The 22,110-nt window shown below is 37.3% G+C and overlaps 1 protein-coding gene across 1 annotated transcript in view; it reads left to right on the forward strand.

Moving 5' to 3' along the window:
• Nucleotides 1–2,977: 2,977 nt before the first annotated feature.
• Nucleotides 2,978–22,110, forward strand: part of CA10 (carbonic anhydrase 10) — a 657,942-nt gene continuing 638,809 nt past the window's right edge. The window contains exon 1 of the mRNA XM_051994265.1: nt 2,978–3,071. Coding sequence (XP_051850225.1) covers nt 3,011–3,071 — 61 coding nt within the window. The 5' untranslated portion in view covers nt 2,978–3,010. The remainder of the gene's footprint in view (nt 3,072–22,110) is intronic.

Genomic DNA, 22,110 nt, shown 5'->3' on the forward strand with positions numbered 1-22,110 from the left:
TAACGTCACATTCTGCAACGCGGACAAGCAAGCTGAGAATTTGGGGACCGTGCAAAACCTTGCTCCCACCCAATCCCTTTTTTCCTTCATCATCCCTCCCCCAAAGGAAGTAGGTCTCGGTCTCTGTCACGCAGCCACCATGGTCACAACGGCAGCTGCAGCTAGAGAGATATCTGCAGGAATCCTCTACTGGGATTCTTCACCCCCCCCCCACTTCCCCCACCTTCCTACTATTTAAGCCTGTTCTCCCTACTCCCCTCCCCTGCAACATTTTTTTTTTCCCTCCACACTGCCACCCCCATCTCATTCAAACTGTTCCGATTGCCGATTGCGGGGATTTCTTCCAAATGTTCCCCGGCCAACTTGCTGACTTAGGGCGAATTACCCTTCTTGCCTCCCCATTCCCAGACACTCATAACATTCTCTCTCTCTCTCTCTCTCTCTCTCTCTCTCTCTCTCTCTCTCTCTCTCTCTCTCTCTCTCTCTCTCTCCTCTCTCTCTCTCTCACACACACACACACACACACACACACACACACACACGCACAGCCCCTTTTCGCAATGATGAAAGGCTCCCAGGAATCTCTTTCCTTGCCCCGGTGCAAGCTCCCGCTTCCACTTTCCCCAAGGGACTCGGGAGAATCGCTCTCTAGTTGTGTTCGTGTGTGTGTTTATGTGCGCGCGTGTGTATGTGTGTGTGCGCGCACGCGCGCGCGCGTATTTGGTGTGGAAATCTCCTTCAGTGGAAGCTGCACTGCCAGCGGGGAGTATATCCTGGAGCCCGGCAAAGGAATAGAAAGCGCTAGAGCTAAAAGAAAGAAAAAGCGGAAAAAAAAAAAAAAAAAAAAAAAAAGCCAGGCAAGGCGAGGCGAGGCTGGGAGCGGAGGGCAGCCGCAGCTCTCCGACGCCCCTCCCTCTGGCCCGAGACTCCAGTCCCGGGCAGCCCCGGCGCGTAGCAGGTCTCGGTATCTGCTGGCTGCCTCTGTCCGCCGCGGTCACTCAGCCCTGGAAAAGCTTTGGTCAATTATTTTCCCCCTCGGGGGGAGGAGGAGAAGCAGAGGGAGGGGAGGGCAAGGGAGGAGATTGCAGAAGGGAGTTACACCTGGTTTACGAGCCGGAAAAAGGAGAACTTTGGGGGTAAGTCGCGCTCTAGCGCTGAACTGCAAAGGGGGAGGGGGAAAGAGGGAGATCTGGGAGAGAGGTAGGAGGGGGAGAGAGGGCAGGGAATGAATTATGCAAAAAAGACCAAAAAAAGAAAGGAAGAGTAGAGAGAGAGAGATCCCAATATTTCAGAAGAACCATAGCCCAGGGAGAGAACCGCAATGCAACTCCTCGGCTAAGTCCCGTCCCGGGCTCTGGCGCCACACAGACCCGCGCGAAGTTATTTTTAATGAGATTGGAAACTAAAATGACAAAGCTTGCATCGGAACCTCTGGAGGGAGGGAGAACGGGGCAGGTAGCCGGGCCCAGAGCCCTCTGGTGAGATGCTATGCCCCTGGCGGGGGAGGAGACGAGATCCCTAGGAAACTTCCCATTTTCATTCCAATTCTGATGATCCCTGATTCTAACCTTAAAGCATCCTTTTCTACCCCCTGTCCAACTCCATCCGGGTGTCCAGCTGCCTGGGACTCAGGCCTGGGGAGACAGGCAGTAGAGGTCGGGGCAGGCGAGAGAGCTTACCTGGCCTAGTTCCCCCCCGCCACTGCTTTTGCAGACCCTCCCCCCCCCTTTTCCTTCCGTCTTCCCCCTCCCCCTACTCCCTGAAAGCAGCAAGCTATAGGCGAGGAAAGAACGACCCCTGCAGTTTCATTGCGGGAAAATCTCAGAGATTACTAGTGATGAAGGAGACAGGAAAGTGTAGGAGCAGGGGAACCGTGCAGAAATAAATGTATAAACGAATGAAAGCAAGGGAAACAAATAGATAAATAAGGAGTACGTGGTTCGGGAGCCACGGCCATATGCCCAAGTAAGGAGTTTAAGCCAAGGCCGTGCTCACTTTGCTCTCCCTAAGGATTCTTCGTCCAAGGTGCCGGGGGCTCTTTCTTTCCGGGTGGGCACCCTGGGTCTTGGGGACAAGAGGCATAGAGAAGGAGAAAGAGATCAAGAGAGAAAGAGGAAGCGAAAAAGCTTCTCCTGAAATAACCCTAGAGCTAGACGGAGGTTGCAAACTGCCAGAGATTTATGACAAGTCACATTCAAATTTCTCTCTCTCTCTCTCTCTCTCTCTCTCTCTCTCTCTCTCTCTCCTCTCTCTCTCTCTCACTCTCACTCTCTCTCTCTCTCCCTCTTCCTCTCTTTCTCCCTCTCTCTCTCCCTCTCTCTTCCTCTCTCCCTCTCTCTCCCTCTCTCTCCCTCTCTCTTCCCCCTCCAACTCCCTTTCTCCCTTTCCCTCCTCCTTTTCCTGTATGGTGTACCCGCCCTCCATACTCGGGGCAGCAGGAGAGGAGCCCCGAAGAAAAGCTAACCATGCCCTGGTAAGGTGGGCGGACTTCGAGGGCAACTTGTAGCTGACCGCCTGGCACCCAGAGAGCTAGTGCAGGGGAAGACAGTCGACCACGCGGCCCAGCGGGGGGCTGTCGTCTATGTCTTGTTGGGAGGCCTGGTGGATTGGGGTCTCGCTTTCTGGAACAAGAGTCCGGCGCCGGTGGCCTCAGGTGGCGGCCGCTGCTGCTGCTGCTGCTGCTGCTTCTGCCGCTGCTTTCGAGAGCCGGGGAAGGAGAGGAGAGAGACCGTCGGGGCAGCGAAACATTGGACATGTGTCAGCACATCTGGGGAATAGATCCTACGAGCTCGAGGGGAGATTTGCTGGAACTATTCAAACTGAGATATTGATCTTAGGGGTGGTAGTCACTGGCCGGCTTTGGGGTGGGAGTGCGTGTGCGCGCGCGTAAGAGAGTGTGTGTATGTGTGTGTGTGTGCGTGTGTGTGTGCGTGTGTGGTGGCGGGCTCCCCCTTTCCCCTTCCCCCCTTTTTTTTCCGTCGAGTGATGCACTTGGAATGAGAATCGGAGAATGGAAATAGTCTGGGAGGTGCTTTTTCTCCTTCAAGCCAATTTCATCGTCTGCATATCAGGTATGGAACAAATCGGATTTGAAAGATTTTTTTATGTAGTGTAAAAATATATGGATTTTGTCTTAGGTAAATACCCGTGAAAGGGGAAGGGGAGGGCACCCGGCCGCTCGGGGGTAGGAAGCTATGCGGGATTCCCCACCTGCAAAACTATGAGCGCCTCTTCCTTTCTGTTCCCAAGAGCGCTGGATGAGAGTACTAGGGGGGATTCAGTTATGTCGGTAGAATTGAGGTCTAGGGAGGAGGTTAGAACAGTTAAGGAGAAAGGTGACTCATGATTCTCCGTTGATTATCGGCTAAAAAAATCTAATGCCTAAATACTGCCTTCAGCACCCCCAACCCCAACCCTTACCCAATCTTAGTCTCCCGGGCTTCAAAGTTCCCAAACTCAGCGCCTTGAAGCTGGCAAAATGGACGCAGTGCCCTGCCCCTCTATGTAGTCACTTTGGAGAGACTGCAGAGAATGCGGGAATTAGATCATGCCGGCAGAAAACTGTTGGGAGGGGAATAAGGGTGCATGTGCGGGATGTGTGTGTGTGTGTGTGTGTGTGTGTGTGTGTGTCAGGTAGCAGGCAGGAACTGGCATGTTCCTGTCTGAGGATCTTACCTAAACCTCCACCACCACCATCCTTGCCCACAAAACAACCACTGTGGCATTCCAGGATTCCCAGTAGCTACTGCCCTATAGTTCCGCTTTTCTAGCCTTATCTTTTAAATCTCAAGCAAGTGGAGTTGTGAACTGTGGTAATAGAAAGAAATAGGTAGTCAAAAAAAAAAAAAAAAGTAGGGGTATTCTGTGTGGAGAGATGGGAAGGCAGAGGATCATCCACCAGTGAACATTAATGAAATGTTGCTCAGGTGGCTATGGGAGGAAGTGGTCTGTCCCTGAAATACTGTAGAACTTGATGGTACCATTACTCAACAACTGCTTCTTCTCTCTACAAAATGCCCACTTTGTGTGTTAGTAGATTTCATTTACAATCATGTCCTTGGTCCCTGTTCCCCCAAAATGGGAATACAGCCAACTTCCCCAATGACCTGAGGAGAAATAACCCATGGCTCCTCTAACCAGGCAGATCGGAACAGAGGAAAGGGGTAGCTTGAATGATCTAATCTTATACTAGGGATCTTGAGCTCATAATAGCCCTGGTGAAATAAAACACTAACTCTCAAATCCTGCTCTTCAGTCTCCACTTCCAGCTAATATGAAACAGGGAGGGGTTAGAAGCCCCCCATCCTCACCCTATAGTCTAACTCCTATTTTCCACTGATACTCTGACCAAAGAATTTGCTTTTGTTGTAGTAATGTATATACATAATGTCTTTTAAAAAAATGTTCATTTCTCTAGACCACTCTGTATTTACTCTTGCTGCATCTGTATAGTAAGGGAACAAGAGCTTTACCTATAAGCCAGTCTCTCAGGAATGGTTGTGTGTGTGTGTGTGTGTGTGTGTGTAAATGCTTATATATGTGTATGTGTATATGTATAATTATTTAGGCAGTCTTTTTATATCTCTCCCCAAATTTTCCTTTTCAACTCTCTCCTTCCAGAAATATTTCACTAAAGTTGCCAAAAAAAAGTCTAAGACCACTACCAACATTCTTCCTTGCCTCCCCTCCAATTTCTTCCTCATAAGTATTTTTTTTTTAGTTTCTGATAAGTAGAAAGTCTTGCTAAGGCTTTTGATTAGTTAATATTCATTTAGCCCTTCCTTACTTCATCTTGTTAGCAAGTCACCCCTTCATATTTCTCCATACATATACTAGTAACATTTATTTCTTAATGGCGATCATGCATAATGATCTGCTGGAAAAAAAAAAGAATCTCTTTCTGTATATGTTCATATACATCATGTAAAAGAGTTTGGAAACAGTATATCGTATTAATTATGTATGGTTAAAGCTATATTTTCGTAGGTATACCAGCAGCTAAAGCACAGACATAGAAGGATAGGGGAGTGTTTTCAAGTAAGAAATGGAAGTATTGAGCACATGGCCTTTCACACACATTCACTAAATAATCATCATTGATGTATTATGAGGGAATAAAAGTGTAAGCAAAATTGCTAGCTATTAGCTTAATACGGAAAACTAGGTTATGGTTCCAAATGCCTAGTTAGGTCCTGAATTAATTTGCCCTTTATGAAGCTGTTTAGACAGAGATGTAGCATTATGCCTTGCACATTTATGTATTATACACACCTACTTTAAAGACCCATTATTTTTAAATGGCTAAGGTTTTTGCTTCTCCTACCTCTTTGCCTCAGCCTAGCTGCTTATCCAATTACATCCTTTTATGTCAGCATTCAGGAGGGCACTATAATTGTAATTCACAATTGCCACACTTTGGGGTGTTCTGCCTCCTCCCTTTCCTTCCCATGTGACAGGTTTGGGATATTGCTGGGGAGGTTGGGAAATGAGGGGGAGGGCAGAACTAGTACATGGGGACTAAGTCTGAAGAAATGTGACTCAGGGAGAGACTGGTGGGTCTTTCCCATCTCGGGTTTTCCATGATTTGCAGTTTTAATTTACTTAGCATAGATAGGGATTCACTGAAAGGAACACAGTATCACTGGGGGAGCCAAATAAATCTTGCTGATTTTTCCCTTCTTTCTCTCCTTTCCTTCTTTCCCTTAGTGTAGTGAGTCGCTAGGCAAGTGGTGAACCTAATGTGCTGTGCTGGTTTATTGGGTCACTGTGCATCAATAATTGATGCATTGGCATAGTTTGCTGTATTATCAAGAAATACCAGATCAGGGAGAGGAAACACAATTCTGCAGTGTAAACATGCTAAAAAATAAAATCTTAGTTGGAGAATTAGGCCAGGGTTGAAGGATCCTTGATTTAGTTACAGGGGGGTAATTTTCACTTTTAGTTAAATCAACAAGCTTTTATTAAACACTTATTGTGTACCAAGCACTGTACTAAGTGAGGAGGATACAAAGAAAGGTAAAAACCTTTCCTTTGGCTATTTAGTTTGGGTTTTTGTTTTCTTAATCACAGGAAATAAGGTGTAGAATGCTTTTTTTCCCCTATGTTACTACTCAAAACAGAGATCTTAGGCTTGTGTATTCCAGGGATGTGCAATAATCTGCTTGTGATCAAAAAAGAAAGAAAGAAAAAAAAGAAAGAAAACATCAGCTAAGGGGACCAAAAGCCCTGGATGGCTTTAGTTAGTAGCTTGGTAAGTAGGATTTGGGACTGTGATCCAGATGTCATCAGTTTCAGTCACTTAATGACTCCCCAGCAGAGCATGAAGAGGGAGGACTATGGAGTGGAAGTGCTTCTGAATCCACAATGAAATAAAAACATATCTGGCTGAAAATGTAGAATCTGTGAGGGGAAAGAAAGGAGCAGAGATTGTTTTCTTCTGTGCTGTTTGGAGTTTCATTCTTTCTCCTGAAACAGCTGCTCAGAGGGGTTCTCCAGCTGTGGGAAAAGATCTTCTAGCTAATAGTTACCACATTTGACTCAGACAAAACAACTTGTCCATTATGTACCATATTATTGCTATATAACATGAAAATTTAACCTTAATTGGAAGAGATTCCTTCAGTTTTTTTATTTAATATTTTTATTTTTTCCAGTTACATGTAAAACAATTTTTACATTTGTTTTTAAAACTTTGAGTTCCAGATTCTCCCCTTCCTCCCCACCCCCACCCCATTAAGAAGACATATGTGAAGTTATGCAAAACATTTTCATAAAAGTCATCAAAATTTTTTATTAGTAGTATTATTACTAGTGGGGAATAATACTGGCATTGTAGTCAGAATACCTCATTTCAAATTTCATTTCTGACCTTTACAACTTCTGTGACTTTGGGCAAATCATTCAGTCTCTCTGGATCTTATCTTAGTCTCTGTTATTCTTTGCATTCAATCCTTTCCTACTCTTGATGACCCTAATTGGGATTATTATAAGTGATTTGCCCAGGATCACAAAACTTGTATGTGTCTGATATCAATTTGAACCCAGGTCTTCCTGTGACATTACATCTACCATGCCAGCTAGCTGCCTTGGCATTAGTATTCTCATCTGTAAAGTGGAGAATTACACTAGAAAGCTTTTGAAGACCCATTAGCTCTACATTTATAATCCTATGATAATTATCATTAGTTTATACATACACAATTGTACAGTGTTTCCAGTTTAACAAAGTGAGAATTTTTTTGCTATTGTGAATTTGTGACAGCTGCTCAGAGGGGTTTTCCAGCTGCGGGAAAAGATCTTCTAGCTGTAGAATAGTTACCACATTTGATTCAGACAAAACAACTTGTCCATTATATACCATATTCTTGCTATATAACATGAAAATTTAACCTTAATTGGAAGAGATTCCTTCAGTTTTTTTATTTAATATTTTTATTTTTTCCAGTTACATGTAAAACAATTTTTACATTTGTTTTTAAAACTTTGAGTTCCAGATTCTCCCCTTCCTCCCCACCCCCACCCCATTAAGAAGACATTTGTGAAATTAAGCAAAACATTTTCATAAAAATCATCAAAATTTTTTATTAGTAGTATTATTACTAGTGGGGAATAATACTAGCATTGTAGTCAGAATACCTAATTTCAAATTTCATTTCTGACCCTTACAACTTCTGTGACTTTAGGCAAATCATTCAGTCTCTCTGGGTCTTAGTCTCTGTCATTCTTTGCATTCAATCCTTTCCTACTCTTGATGACCCTAATTAGGATTATTATAAGTGATTTGCCCAGGATCACAAAACTTGTATGTGTCTGATATCAATTTGAACCCAGGTCTTCCTGTGACATTACATCTACCATGCCAGCTAGCTGCCCTGGCATTAGTATTCTCATCTGTAAAGTGGAGAATTATACTAGAAAGCTTTTGAAGACCCATTAGCTCTACATTTATAATCCTATAATAATTATCATTAGTTTATACATACACAATTGTACAGTGTTTCCAGTTTTACAAAGTGAGAATTTTTTTGCTATTGTGAATTTGTGACCAGTAAATATGAATATTTACAGAAAGAGGAGGAAATGATGAAGTATATATAATACTCTGAATTTCTAGTAAAACCATTTTTAAGGACACAATACATTCAACAAAGTTATAAAGTTGTTCTTCATGTCTCTGATCTTGTATGCTTTTTAAAGCTTACATTGATACTTTTTTCTTTCATTTTTGGGTCTTATCACTATTATTAGCACCTCTTTAATTCGTATTCCTCTAATAAAAAAAAAAAAAAAACAATAAAAATACCTCAGTCCTCTTTGTAAATGATAAGAATAGCCAAACAAAACAAAATCATGAATTGACCATTTCTGGAAATTCTTGTTCTTCTGAGCCTTTAGTCCATGCCTTCTCAGTTAGTAAGTGGGTATCATGCCTCATTATCTGTCATTTGGAGTGATGATTGTTCATTACATTGTTTAGAATCATTAAAACTTTCAAAATTTCTTTTCTTTAGAATGTTGTAGTCCTTGTATAAATTGTTCTCCTTCCTGTTTCTACTATCTTCACTTCATCATTTCATACAAAACTTCCTAGTTTTCCTTTAAACTATGCCTATCATATTTTAAAATTATACTTATATATCATAATTTAGAGAGTTATTTTCCCAATTAATGGGTACAACTTTTGTTTCCAGTTCTTTGCTACAATAAAAAGTACTACAATGAATATTTTTGTAATATGGATCCTTTTACTATTCTATTTCTCTGAGACATAATAGTAGTAGTAGTAGTATTGACCAGATCAAAAAAAATAAGCATAGTTTAATGACTTTTTTTGTATAGTTCCAAATCCCTTCTTGGTATGGCCTAACCAATCTGTAGCTTAAACATTCATGTGTCTATCCTCCCACATCACCTACAAGAATTCAACAGTTGTCTTTTTTTTTTTTTTTTTTTTTGACGTTTGACAATTTGATGGGCATTGGGTAAAATCAGAGAGTTGTTTTATATTAATAATTTGGATCATTTATTTTCATATGGTTATCAATGGGTGGATTTTCTTCTTATCACAAGTATTTGTGTTCTTATCATTTATCTATAGGGATATAGCTCTTAGTCTTATATATTTGAATTAGTTCCCTTTATATCTTATATGTCAGACCTTGATCAGACAAGTAGCAGAAATTTATTCCTCCTACATTTCTAAATCTAACTACATCTGTTTTGTTTATACCAAAAACTTTTCAAGTTCATATAATAAGTTATCCATTTTATTTTCTGTGATAACCTCTATCCCTTATTTGATTGATTTTCTATTATCTAATTGTGATATCATTCCTTATTTCTCTGTTTATTTTATCTGAGCTGAGCTTTCATATCTATCATATGTCTATGTGAAGCTTATTTTCATAAGCAGTATAAGATATTAACATGTCAGAAGAACTCTGATTTATTACCAACTGCTAGTTTTTCCAATATTTTATTAATCAAATAGTAAATCATTACCATAGTATTAGGATCTTTGGATTTATTAAGCACTGTATTTTTTCGTTTCTTGAACTTGTATATAATTCCTATTCTAGTAGTCAATTTTTCTGTTTTATGAGGAATACCAAATGGCTTTGATGATTACTGATTTATGATATTATTTAATATCCAGTATAGCTAGGCTGTCCTCCAACTTTTTAAATATTTCCCTTGAAATTTTGATTTGTTCCTTCAGAGGAATTTTTGTTGTACACTTTTTAAGCCCTACAAAAGTATCCCTTTTGTAGTTTGAATGGTACCCATTGCAAAGTAAATTTTTAAGTAACATTGATGTGATTATATTAGAATAGCCCAATCATGAGCATTCAATATATCTCCAATTATTTGTGTTTATTTCATGAAGAGCATTTTTAGTTATAGTCATATAAGTACTATATGCCTGTTTTAATAGATGAATTCCCAAATATTTTAGTTATTCTATAGCTAATTTGATTGCAATTTTGCTTTGTTTTCCTACTGGATTTTCTTGATAACATACAGAAAGGCTGATGATTACTATAGATCTATTTTAAATTCTTCTATTTTGCTAAAGTCATTGAACAAATTGATTTCTTATTTATCATTTACAAAACTAATCATTCTTGTTGTGTATGCTTTTGCCCCTCAATTTACTTTTTTTATTGCTGGAGCTAACATTTTAAAAAGTATAATCAACTAATAGTGGTGATAATGTACATACTTGCTTTACCCTTGATATTTTTTTTAAAGATTTCTAGCATTTAACTATCACAGATCATGCTAGCTCTATTTACCATATTAAAAGAAAGTTCATATATACATATATACATTATATTTTGTTAGAAGTTTTTTTTCTGCATGTATTGTTGTAGTCATATGATTTTTGTTATTTTTATTAATTTGTCATTCTGTATCGATAATGTCCCTAATAATGAAAAAATGCTGCATGCTCAGCATAAATTCAACAGTTTTAAATTATTTAGTCTTTTGCATTTTTAAAGTTTGAACTTTAAAAAAAATCCTGATTATACCTATGTATGCTAAAGAATATGTCTGATATTTCAGGGTGGTTGTTGTTGTTTTATATTTCTTTGAGGCTTTTACATTCTAGTTTTTATTGTTAGTTTTATGAACAACTCAGAAATTTGTATATTCATTTCTATTCTTATCACCAGACAGCTAATATATCTATTTTTTAATATTCTATTCAGGTTTTTACATTTTAAAAAAACTTTTTTTGTTTGAGCATCATACAAAACCCATTTATTATCATTTTGCTAGCTATCACTCATAATTGAGTAAAATTTTTTAAAGTACTAAGATACTATGGTAATGGTGCAAATATATTAAGTGTTGATATTATTTCATTTTCTAGGATGACTTTAAGCATAATGTACTTTCCTGGTTTATCTCTTTTAGTTCTCTCTCTCTCCCTCTCTCTTTCTCATTCTGTATGTGTATGTGTGTATGTGTATGTATGTGTTAACCATCGTTATTCCTAAATTTGGAAGTGCAATAAATTATGCTTTGGTCAACCCCACCCCATGTGAATCTTTGTTTTAAGTATGTTCCTTTGTAAACAACATATTCTTAAATGATTCTTTATACTCCATTCTGCTACCCTCATCCATTTAATTGGTGAGGTCATCTCATTAACATTTATGGCTATGATTGTAAATTTAAGTTTTTCTTTATATGGCCTCATATTTTTTCCTCGTCACTGGATTTTTACAAAAAGAAGATAGTCATAAAAGAGAGTCATGATTCACAGAAGTGATCTGTATTTGAAGTAATCTTCCACTTTAATATACATGCTCTCTTCTCCTAGACTCTGATTACTGCTTGTTAGTTTTCCTTTGCCTTAGATTCTCACATTTATGAGCCACAAGCTGAAGTTGAAATTTCTTTGGCTTGTTTCTCCTCTCATTCTATCTTCTTCCTCAAGCCTCTCTCTCTCCTCGCTCTGTTTTCCTTTCACCTTGTTGGGTTTTAAATATTTCTACAAATCCTTTGTTTATGTTTATGTGACCATGTGTGTCTGTGTGTGTATTTGTCTATATTCAATTCTCAGTGATCCTTTTCATAGAAGAATGAGCTTGTAACACCTGTTTTCCATTGTTTTTCTTCATTGTTCATCAACTCTTCTAGTTACTTAACTCACTTAGTAGAATTAGTAAGTTTTCACTCCCTTTTCCTTATAGTTTGCTACATGTCATAAAAATAGAACAACAACAGAAATCTCTGAGCCTTTCATTTGACATATTTAACTCCATCTGTGATTCTTGAAGATTCTAGGGTTCTGAAGGGAGAAATGTTATTCCATTATTAGAATGTAAATACTTTTTTTAAAAAATCACTTACACACCTTTCCAACTGCTCAATTATATTTTCCTTTTTGTTTCTCTTGACTGTATCTACATTTCAAAGTTTCTGCTTAACACTAATATTTTCATCAGGAATACTTGGAAGTCCTTTATTCTAGTAAAGGCTTAAATGCTATCTCTGACACACACTGGTCATATATCTGGGAAAATTACTTATGGTTTCAGTGATAGGTAACTTCCTACAATGAGAAATTGCAGAAGATATGCTGACCTGCCTTGGTGCAGGAAATTTCCATACCATTAGCTTCCAACATATATTTTGGGAGTCATGGTCTTCAGGAAATTCAATAACATTGTATTATCTCTCCTGGACCTGTTTTCTAGGTCAGTATATAGATATAGATATAGATACATATATACACACATACATACACACAGAAAGAGAATTTTTAACACTTATTTAAAAATTTTTGAGTTAAAAATTTTCTCTGCCCTTATTTTCCCCTCCCTGAAACAGTAAGCTATTTGATATAGTTTACCCATGTTCAATCATGTAAAACATTACCATATCAGTCATATTGTGAAAGAAGACAAACTCAAAGTGGAGGAAACATGAAAAAATACAGAAAGTGAAAAATAGTATGTTTCAATTTGCATTCAGACTCCATTAATTCTTTCTTTAGAGGTAGATAGCATTTTTCATTATGAGTCTTTTGGAATTGCCTTGGATTATTGTATTGTTGAGAATAGCTAAATCTTTTAGTTGATTATTATTCAGTATTTTGTATATAGCAATAGTATATTGCTATTGCTATTTACAGTGTTTTCCTGGTTCTGTTCACTTCACTTCACACCAATTCACAAGTGTCTTGCTAAGTTTTTCTAAAATCTGCCTGCTTATCATTTTTATAGCATAGTAATATTCCATTATAATCATATACCACCACTAGTTCAGCCATTCCTCAAGTGATGGATGTTCCCTCAATTTCCAATTCTTTATCATTACAAAAAGAGCTGCCATAAATATTTTTGTATAAATAAGTCCTCTTCTCCCCCATTTTGGAAAAATTCATTTGGGATACAGATCTGAGTCAAAAAGTATACATAGTTTTATAGCCCTTTGGATATATTTCTAAATTGCTCTCTGTAATGTTGGATCGGTTCACAAATCTACCAACAGTGCATTAATGTCCCCATTTTTCTATGTCCATATCCAGGATTTATTATTTTCTTTTTCTGTTTTATTAGCCAGTCTAATAGATTGTGAAATGATAGCTCAGAATTGTTCATTTGCATTTCTTGATCAGTAGTGATTTAGAGGAGAGCTTCTTAAACTGTAGTTACAAACTCATATGAGGTCAGATAATTTAAAATGGGAGTTGTGAAAAATTAGACAACAATAAAAGGTTTCTGAATTTAATGACAAAAATTAATTCAGCTCCAAATGTGTAATAAATCTGAGGTGTTTCTTGCAGTGCTTACCTGTGTTGAATATTGTGACTTCACTGTTTTGCACATAAAACATGGGCATTTTGCATTAAGCATACTTCCAGAATCACCTTGAGTGAGATTCAAGATGAGGCAACATAAAAATTTCTCCAGTGAAAAGGAGTCATGAGTGTAAAAATTTAATAATCCCCATTTTAAATACATGGCTTTGATTTCTTCATCTGAAAAGTGCCTAATGTTCCTCTTTTTTTATTTTGTTCTAATTTCTTTTCATCTTCTGGAATCATTGAGTTCTATTCAGTTATTCTTGCGATAAAAATTTCTACTTTTTTTTCCAAATTTTTTTTTCTCCTTCTATTCTTTCCCTCAGAGCTCTCATTTTCTTATTTAATTAAAACAATCTACTTTGTATCTTTAAGGTATTGTTGTAATCCTACAGTGAAATCTTTGTTTTTTTATCTCAGATCCTTTATTTTCAGTTGGGTTCACTTTTTGGGCTTCTCTTGATCATTAATATTTTTTTTTGGAATGTCCTGTATTCTTTAGTGTACTTTTATCTTTGACCTTAGTTCACAATTTGAAACTTTGGCTCCAGACAAGAGTTTGTCACCTCTCACATTCTTAGATTGGGTAGTGAACCCTGTTTGCTTTTGACCATAATTTCCTGGGTTTTTGTCACTAATTTTCACCTTCCCAAGTCTGTTTGTATTCACAATATTGGCACATTTATAGCCATTAGGATTACTTTCAGTCAGATTATTCAATTCCTTCTGGAGTGTCTCAGATCAGAGCACTGTAATCTATAGCTCACCTGGATTGTCTCTGTTCAGAATGTTGCCATATTCAAAGACCTGTGGAGATTTTCTGATCCTCTCTCTTCCCCTCCCCAGAGCATCTTGGACATAATTCTACTGGTTGCCAATGTTGAATTTGGCATCAGAGTGCTGTACCTAGTCTTTGGTCTCTGTGTATCTTGCCCTCTAAGGACAAAGTGATGGAAGCCTCAAATACCACAGGAGCAAGTCCGCGTAAGGCATTGAAAGTATACCACTTTACTTCACTTTGCATCAGAATTCCTAGGAAAGCCACTTTCTCAAATGATATCCATTACAGATGCCTTTTCCTATAGTTCTGGAGTAGTTGAAGGAGTATGGTAATGTTCTTTGGATTTCTTGATCATTATACTGTTTGGTGGCCTTTAGTAACTTTGCTGGATAATATGATGGTGAACTGAGATCCTCTGTAACCCTTCAAGTTTCTCTATTTAGTTAGACATCCCCCAAAGTGATTTTGTAGAACCGATCCTATGAGGGTGACAGTGCAAGTATTTTTATCTTTATTTTATAGATGAAGAAATGGGCATTTAGAGATGTTAAGGAAAATATCCAAGTTCACACAGCTAGTAAGTGTCAGAACTGAAATAGAGTCACTCTTGGAAGTTTTTTTCCATTGAATACAAATAAAGTATGTTTATTTACATATCTTTGCTGTGTGGGAATGTGGATTAGAAGGTAGGAGGTATTTTTGGTTTTTATTCAGATATAAGTTTTACTCAGCATTCAGAGCTTAATTAAATTGCAGTTTATACTAATAAACTGCTTTCCTCACAACAATCTTACTACTATGATATTTCTGCTATTACTACTATAGTTATCCCTTCCACATTACAATTTTTCCCAGTTAAGGTCTTGATATATTGCAAGTCAGCATAAGAAATGAAATGGAAATTCAGGAGGAGTTTTGTGCAAGTCTCGGATAACACACCCAGATAGTAGCAAATGAGACACAAAAAATTTTGAAACTCAGAAATGTATAAAATATGTGTATAATATTATGTGATATAGCCTATGACCAAATATTTAATCCAGATTTTACAATAAGGTACTATTAACATTCCATAAAAGAAAAAGGGAAAAAAATCAAATTTTTTCTCTGGTATGAAGGAAGGGTCAAATAACTTTATATGGATTTTCCAGATTGCAGGGATACTGCACCTCTATTCCCTGTGATGTAGAAGAGATAATTGTACTGCTACTATTATTACTGTTACTATTACTACTGCTGCTAGTACTTTACATTTCAGAGTAACTTACAGACAATCAAACAGCTAGAGAGTAGCAGAACCAATATTAAATGCCAGACTTATACTGAAATTAGTATTCCTTTGTATTATACTGCATTGAATAATGAAGTTTCTCTTCATTTAGAAGTTATGCTGAAATAAGTGGATACATTGTTATGTTGTCTACAACTTTGCATCTGAAGTTTTCTTGCGTTCCATAGGGGAAACTAAGTTTTTATCATACAAGGTGGTAGAAGTGGTGATTATCATTGTTGTTCAGTCATTTCACTTATATCCAACTCTTCATGACCCCCATTTGGGTTTTTTTCTCGGCAGAGATACTGGAGTGCTTTGTCATTTCCTTCTCCAGTTCATTTTACAGATGGGGAAATCAAGACAAACAAGGATAAGTGACTTGTCTCAACGTCATGCTGCTAGTATATGTTTGAGGCCAAATTTGAACTTAGGAAAATGAGTCTTCCCAACTTCAGATCAGGCACTCTATCCATTGTACCATACAACCACTCTACAGAAGGAGGTTCTATTAAAAAGAAAAGGTTGGGAGACAGTATGGTGCAGTAGAGAGAGTGTTTAATTTAGGTTTAAAGGATGGAGTTAAAAACCTTGGGTCCTCTACCTATAATATATATGACTTTGGATAAGCCATATTATTTCCCTGAGCCTCACTTTGTTTACTTGTAAGTGAGGAGATTGGACTAGATGGCTTCTGAGTCTCTTTTAACGCTAACCCTAAGATACTTTCATGATACCATAAGTTAATAAGCAGTAGTGGAATATTTTGGACTATTGAGCACAAGTTAATCCACTTAGTCAAGTCAGTTCAGTTTTTCTCTTACTAGAACATATGGGTCTAGTAAGTGTCTGTGAGCATTATTAGTCAGTAGCCTTATCATTATGTCTGGGTGATTGATGCCAAACATCTGGATAGGAAGTAGGAAATTCAGTCAATCATCTGAATATCATGGAGGGAAAAAAAATTAAGGTGATAGAATATATCTATCACTTTATATATTATATTATTAGTACTCTAATAAAGTGCCCTAAATATGACAAAACTTAAGTAGAAACATATATGTGTCTCCAAAAGGGAATTCATGGGTCATCTGATTCAACTGCCCATTTTACAGGTAAGAAACTGAGGCAGGTAGATTCATTGATTTGCCCAAGGTAACACAGGGAGTGGCTGGAAAAAATTTGAACTTAGATCCTTAATTCCATTCAGTGATATTTCCCTTGTATACATATAAAGTGAAGCTTAAAATTAGTGCTTTTGGAGACATTATTAAGAGATAGGCTTTCCCCCTTCAAGAATATCCATATGATTATGTTATAGTTATTAATTCTTATTATATGGGACAGGTGGCATAGTGAGTAGTCAATAAGCATTTATTAAGTACATGCTGTGTATGACTAAGTTCTGGGAGAATAAAGAAGGGCAAAAAACCAGTACTTACTCTGAAGGAGTTCAGAGTCAAATGGACGGATAATATGTAAACAGTTGTCTATGGGCAAAATATGTAAGGATAAATTTGGGAGGAGGTGTGGATATTCTCAGAAATAAAGCACTGGTATTAAGGAGGATTAAGATAGAGCACTGGACTTGGAGTGAGAAAGATGTGAATTTGAATCTTGCCTGAGACATTAACTGTCTGGGTGACCCTTAACAAGTCAAATGAACTTTCTCATCTTTAGTTTCTTCATTTGTAAAATGGTGATATTAAAACATTTTTGGAGTTCTTGGGAAAATCAAATGAGATAAAATGTAAAGTACTTGCAAATCTTAGAATGAGATATAAATGCTAGCTGTTGTTGTTGTTGTTGTTGTTGTATATTGCTAGGTCTTTAATGTTTGAGTTGAGCTTTACCATTGTGGGTCTAATTTGACTTCATTGAAGCAATTGTTCTTCATTGATGCAAAATATCAATGGAAAAAAAGAAGAGAAATCTTAATGTGAAGAAAAAATCCTTAGGTTTGCCTTGGTGCCACTATTTTGTGTAATTAATTTATCAAACAAGAATATATTCAATGCCTAATGCTATATGGAGAACATAAAAGAAATGGGGGGGGGAGCTCTGTTCTTGGAGACTTGTACAGACTTATTGGGGATGGAAATGAGATTCAAGGGACAAAATATATATGCATAAAATATTGAAGATCTAGACAGGACATTTTATTGGACAGAGAGTTTTAATTGATTTATATCATGAACTCCTTTAGTAGTTTGGTGAAGCCTATGAATTTCTTTTTAGAATAATATTTTTAAAATAATCCATGCACATACTAAATTTTATTTAAGGTTAATGAAAATGAAACTGTGGTGGGTTTTTTGTTTTTGTTTTTTTCCAATCCAAGTCCCAGATCTTTTGTAATCTATCCATGGACCTTCTTAGGGATCCACTGACCCCAAGTTAAGAACACCTGAAATAGATGAGAGAAAGGAGTGAAATGGAGCTGTCATTAGCTTACTAAAGAAGGTAGAATTTGATCTAATAATGTTAGATATTTACATACTTTGTGTACATGTCCTAAGTGAATCTCTAAACACATTAAGTTTTAGAGAAGGGGTCTACCTGCATTAGTAAAGGGAATTTCCTACCCTGAGAGTTTCTGATTCTAAAAATAACCACTGGTCTAGTTTCTCTCATATCATATTGTCAGAAGTGAGGAAAGAGAGAGAAGTGGAAGAAAGATAACCCAGAGCAATCTCTTCAGAGACATAGAGGTGTGCATATGAAAATATATAGATAGCTGTTGTGAATAGAGAAGAAAAGGAGAAAAGGTACATGCAAAATGTGGAAATTGCCTTGATGGTAATATAGTTCAAATCCAGAAATACTGGGAAAGGTCAGCTTAGGGCAGAATAACATGAAATTACATAGGGTGTACAATCTTTAAACATTTTTAATTGCATTTTTAAATGTATCTGGAGAAATTATAAATTCTGGACAAAGATTTTAAAACATCATTGATGGAATTTTAAGTTTATGTTGAATACCTTTAGGGTTACATATATATATATATATATATATATATATATATAGAGAGAGAGAGAGAGAGAGAGAGAGAGAGAGAGAGAGAGAGAGAGAGAGAGAGAGAGAGAAATTTAAGGGAGACACACAGGAAGAAATGCCTGATTTCTTGCACTGTGTGTGTGGTGTGTGTGTGTGTGTGTGTGTGTGTGTGTGAGAGAGAGAGAGAGAGAGAGAGAGAGAGAGAGAGAGAGAGAAAGAGAGACAGAGACAGAGAGAAAGAGAGAGAGAGAGACAGAGAGAGATAGACAGACAGACAAGACAGAAAAGAGAGAGACACGAGACACAAAGACACAAAGAAAAAGACATAGAAGAGAGACATAAAATGAAAAAAAGGAAATTATGATCCATATTTATAAACAAATTGATGATCTCTGAATTCTTTTTTATTATTAAAACAGTGAAGGTTCATTGTCTTGCTCTCTCATCTTGGAAAATTTGTTCTTGTTAATAGGAAGTATAGAGTAGTAGAAGGAACACTTGCAGTCAAAAATAAGAGTTGATGTCTAAGCATTGTATAAGTTACCTGTAATCATGATTACTCTGATCAGTCAATCAATAAAAATGTACTATGTGTCTTCTTATGTGTCAAATGTCTGGAAAATCAAGGCAAAATTGAAAATAGCTCCTGCCTTCAAGAGGCTTACTTTGCTTATCTGTAAAATGGTGAAAATAAAGTTTCACTCAAAAGACCATTCTGAGGAAAGTGTTTTTTAATAGTAAATTGAAAATTAGTTTAGGAATATGAGCTCTTATTAAGACTATTGAAGGGAAAAAAATGATTAGATCCTTACAAATATTCTGAGCTCTAGTTTAAATGATAGTTTGGGTCATGTCAGGAATGGTTATCATTTACCATAATTTTTAAGATAGTCTTTTCATGTGAAAGAAATACAAGTTCCTTCAGTTTTACACTTGAGATAATAATCTCCTTAACATTGCTTGAAGGCTAGAAGAAGTGAGTCATCCATATATGCTTTTATGACACAAAGATTAATTGTGTACCAAAGAAGAGATGCACTCTATGATATGAAACAGATGCTTGAAATATTACAAAATATTCTAAAGCACTGTTATCACAGTGCAGTCTATGTGGTTTTCCTTGCATTGGCTTAAATTTAAATTTAGGTAGGAAAAGCAAGAATGTGGTTAATTAATCTATGGGTTTATTTGGGCTCTTCTTTTAGTGTACCAGATTCTTAACTCAGTCTTAGCAAATATTAAGATTAGAAATACATATGCAATTCATTTGTGGAAAAAATTACAACTTCAATTTTACTTTATTTTTCAATAATTTCCAATAATACATTTGATTCAGTAATGCATCATGTTTGCATAGCATTTCCTACATTTTTAATAGAAGAGATCTCAGATATTATCTGAGAGTCCAAGTTCATCCTTGGCATGAAGATCTATAGTGAAGAGCAACCTTCATCAGGCAGTTTTGGGATTTTGGGACTGCTCCACTTGTTAGAGGTTTTTTTTTTCTTATATCAGTTTTAAATTTGACTCTTTATAACACCCGCTGCTCTATTACTCCTAATTCTGCCTTTGAGGACAAGAAGAACAGCTATTGAACCTCCTACACGTGACAGTATTTCAAATACTTGTAGACAGATATTCAGCATTTATAATTGCTTACTATGTGCCAAGCACTTTGCTAAGTGCTTGAGGTACAATAATAAAAATGAAATAGCTCTAACTTCCATTAACTTACATTCTAATGGGGGAGAGCACACGGATAAACAGACACACACACAATACAAGGCAGTTTTGGATGGAAGAACATTAGCAATTGTGGGGAATTAGGAAAAGTTTCATGTGAATCATGGATTTGCATACTGCAAGAAAACAGGGATTATAAAGCAGAAGTGAGGAGGGTGTAAATGCTAAGTACAGGGAACAATGAGTAAAAAGATGTAGAAATGGAAGATGGAATGCTAGATGTGAGGAAGAGCAAGTTAGTATGAATGGATTACGGAGTCCATAAAAGTTAACTATGTAAGAATGTGTAAGAAAATAGAATGATAGTTAGAAATGGTAGTGATCTTGAGCAAGACTCTCACACAGATCCATTTATTCTCTCTATATATTACCTAATGGCCAGACTTCAGCAAATATGTTTCTACTGATAATGACCCCCATTCCCTTTATCCTTACCTCGTTAGAACATTTCAAGTTATTCTTTTCCTCTAGACCTCCCATTGATATTCCAATCCCCTTGTCAGTGACACTATGCAACACCAGGGTGGTTGCCAAGGCATCTGACTCCTGCCACTGTGCCTGTTGTTGACTAGCTTTGGGGTGGCCAGAGCTCATTTCTCATCTGTTCTATATCCTCAGCTGGTGAATGTGCCACAATCTCTACCCCACTACATGGCACAACTGGATCTTAGCCACAACAGCTTGACCAACCTTCAGGCCCAATGAACTTCCATGTTTGATTTATCCTCATTCCTTGTTCCTCAGCCATAAAAATTTACACTTCATCTCCTTGGAGGTCTTTTCCAAACTGCACACCTAGACCTTTCCTCCAGTCATTTGCAGATCCTAGATGTGTTTCTTCTTAGTAAACTTCAAGAGCTGGAATCATTGTTATTATACAACAACCCAATTTCAGAGATGGACCAAAGCACCTTTGATGACACAATTCTACAGAAACTATCTAAGGCAGAACCAGATTGCTTGCTTTCCTGTAGAACTGTTAAAGGATAAGTCCAAACTACCCCAATTGACCCTCCTGAGTCTGTTTTCTAAAAAACTGAAGGTATTATTCTTGTGTAATCTAAAAGACCTTCCAGTATGGGTGAAAAAATGGATTGTTCCTGCATAACAACTTCTTCACCTGTGACTACAAGATATCTTCATATGCTGACAATATCATCAGCTGAGCTCAGTGATGATCTCTCTTTCAGGAAAATTTGTATTGCATACATTCCAAGAAGATATTCATTGTGTTAATCATGAGCAGTATACTGAATTATAATAAGTTCAAGAAGTTTATATTTGAAGCCCACCTGAATGAAACTTTGACCATTAGCTGTAACACCAAGCAGCAAGGAATGGTGAAGGAATGGATGACACCAAATAATTAAATCTATATGAGGTGAGCAATGGCACAGTGATGATATTGAGAGATAATAGCCTGCAATTCTGGCACATTCAGATTGACACCAGGGATTGTACATATACTATGTGATAGTGGAACTGTTCAATGAAACATTGTCTGTGGAGAAGAAGGTATATAACTTTGACCAGCACAGAGCTCAAGACACTTTCAATAGAAGCGTATCTCACACTGGTGGGCTATATTCTCAGTGTGGTCCTGATCTGTCTGTACCTTATCCCATATCATTGCTGGTGCTATGCTGGGGAGAGCCTCGCAAAACATCAGAGATATAGCCTCATCTCTTCCATGACTGGCACTATACCAAACCTTAATCCAATGGCTGCTGGACTATTGATTGGCCTTCTTGGCATCTACAGGAATTGAATAGGACCACAATGGTAAACTACAGCCTGGCAACACCTCCCTGTACCTGAGAAGACAAAGGCCAGAGGAAAATATCTGATTTAGAATTAGGTAGGATTTGAATTCAGATTTTCCTGATTCCAAGCCCAGTGCTTTGCTCATTGTACCACCTAGCTTTCTCTAGGCAGTTAGTTAGTGAGCTAGACTTAGATGATGAACCAGCAAAGAAGACAGAGAAGCAGTGGTCA

The sequence above is a fragment of the Antechinus flavipes genome, chromosome 4, assembly GCF_016432865.1.
Source record: "Antechinus flavipes isolate AdamAnt ecotype Samford, QLD, Australia chromosome 4, AdamAnt_v2, whole genome shotgun sequence".
Taxonomy (NCBI): Eukaryota; Metazoa; Chordata; class Mammalia; order Dasyuromorphia; family Dasyuridae; genus Antechinus; species Antechinus flavipes.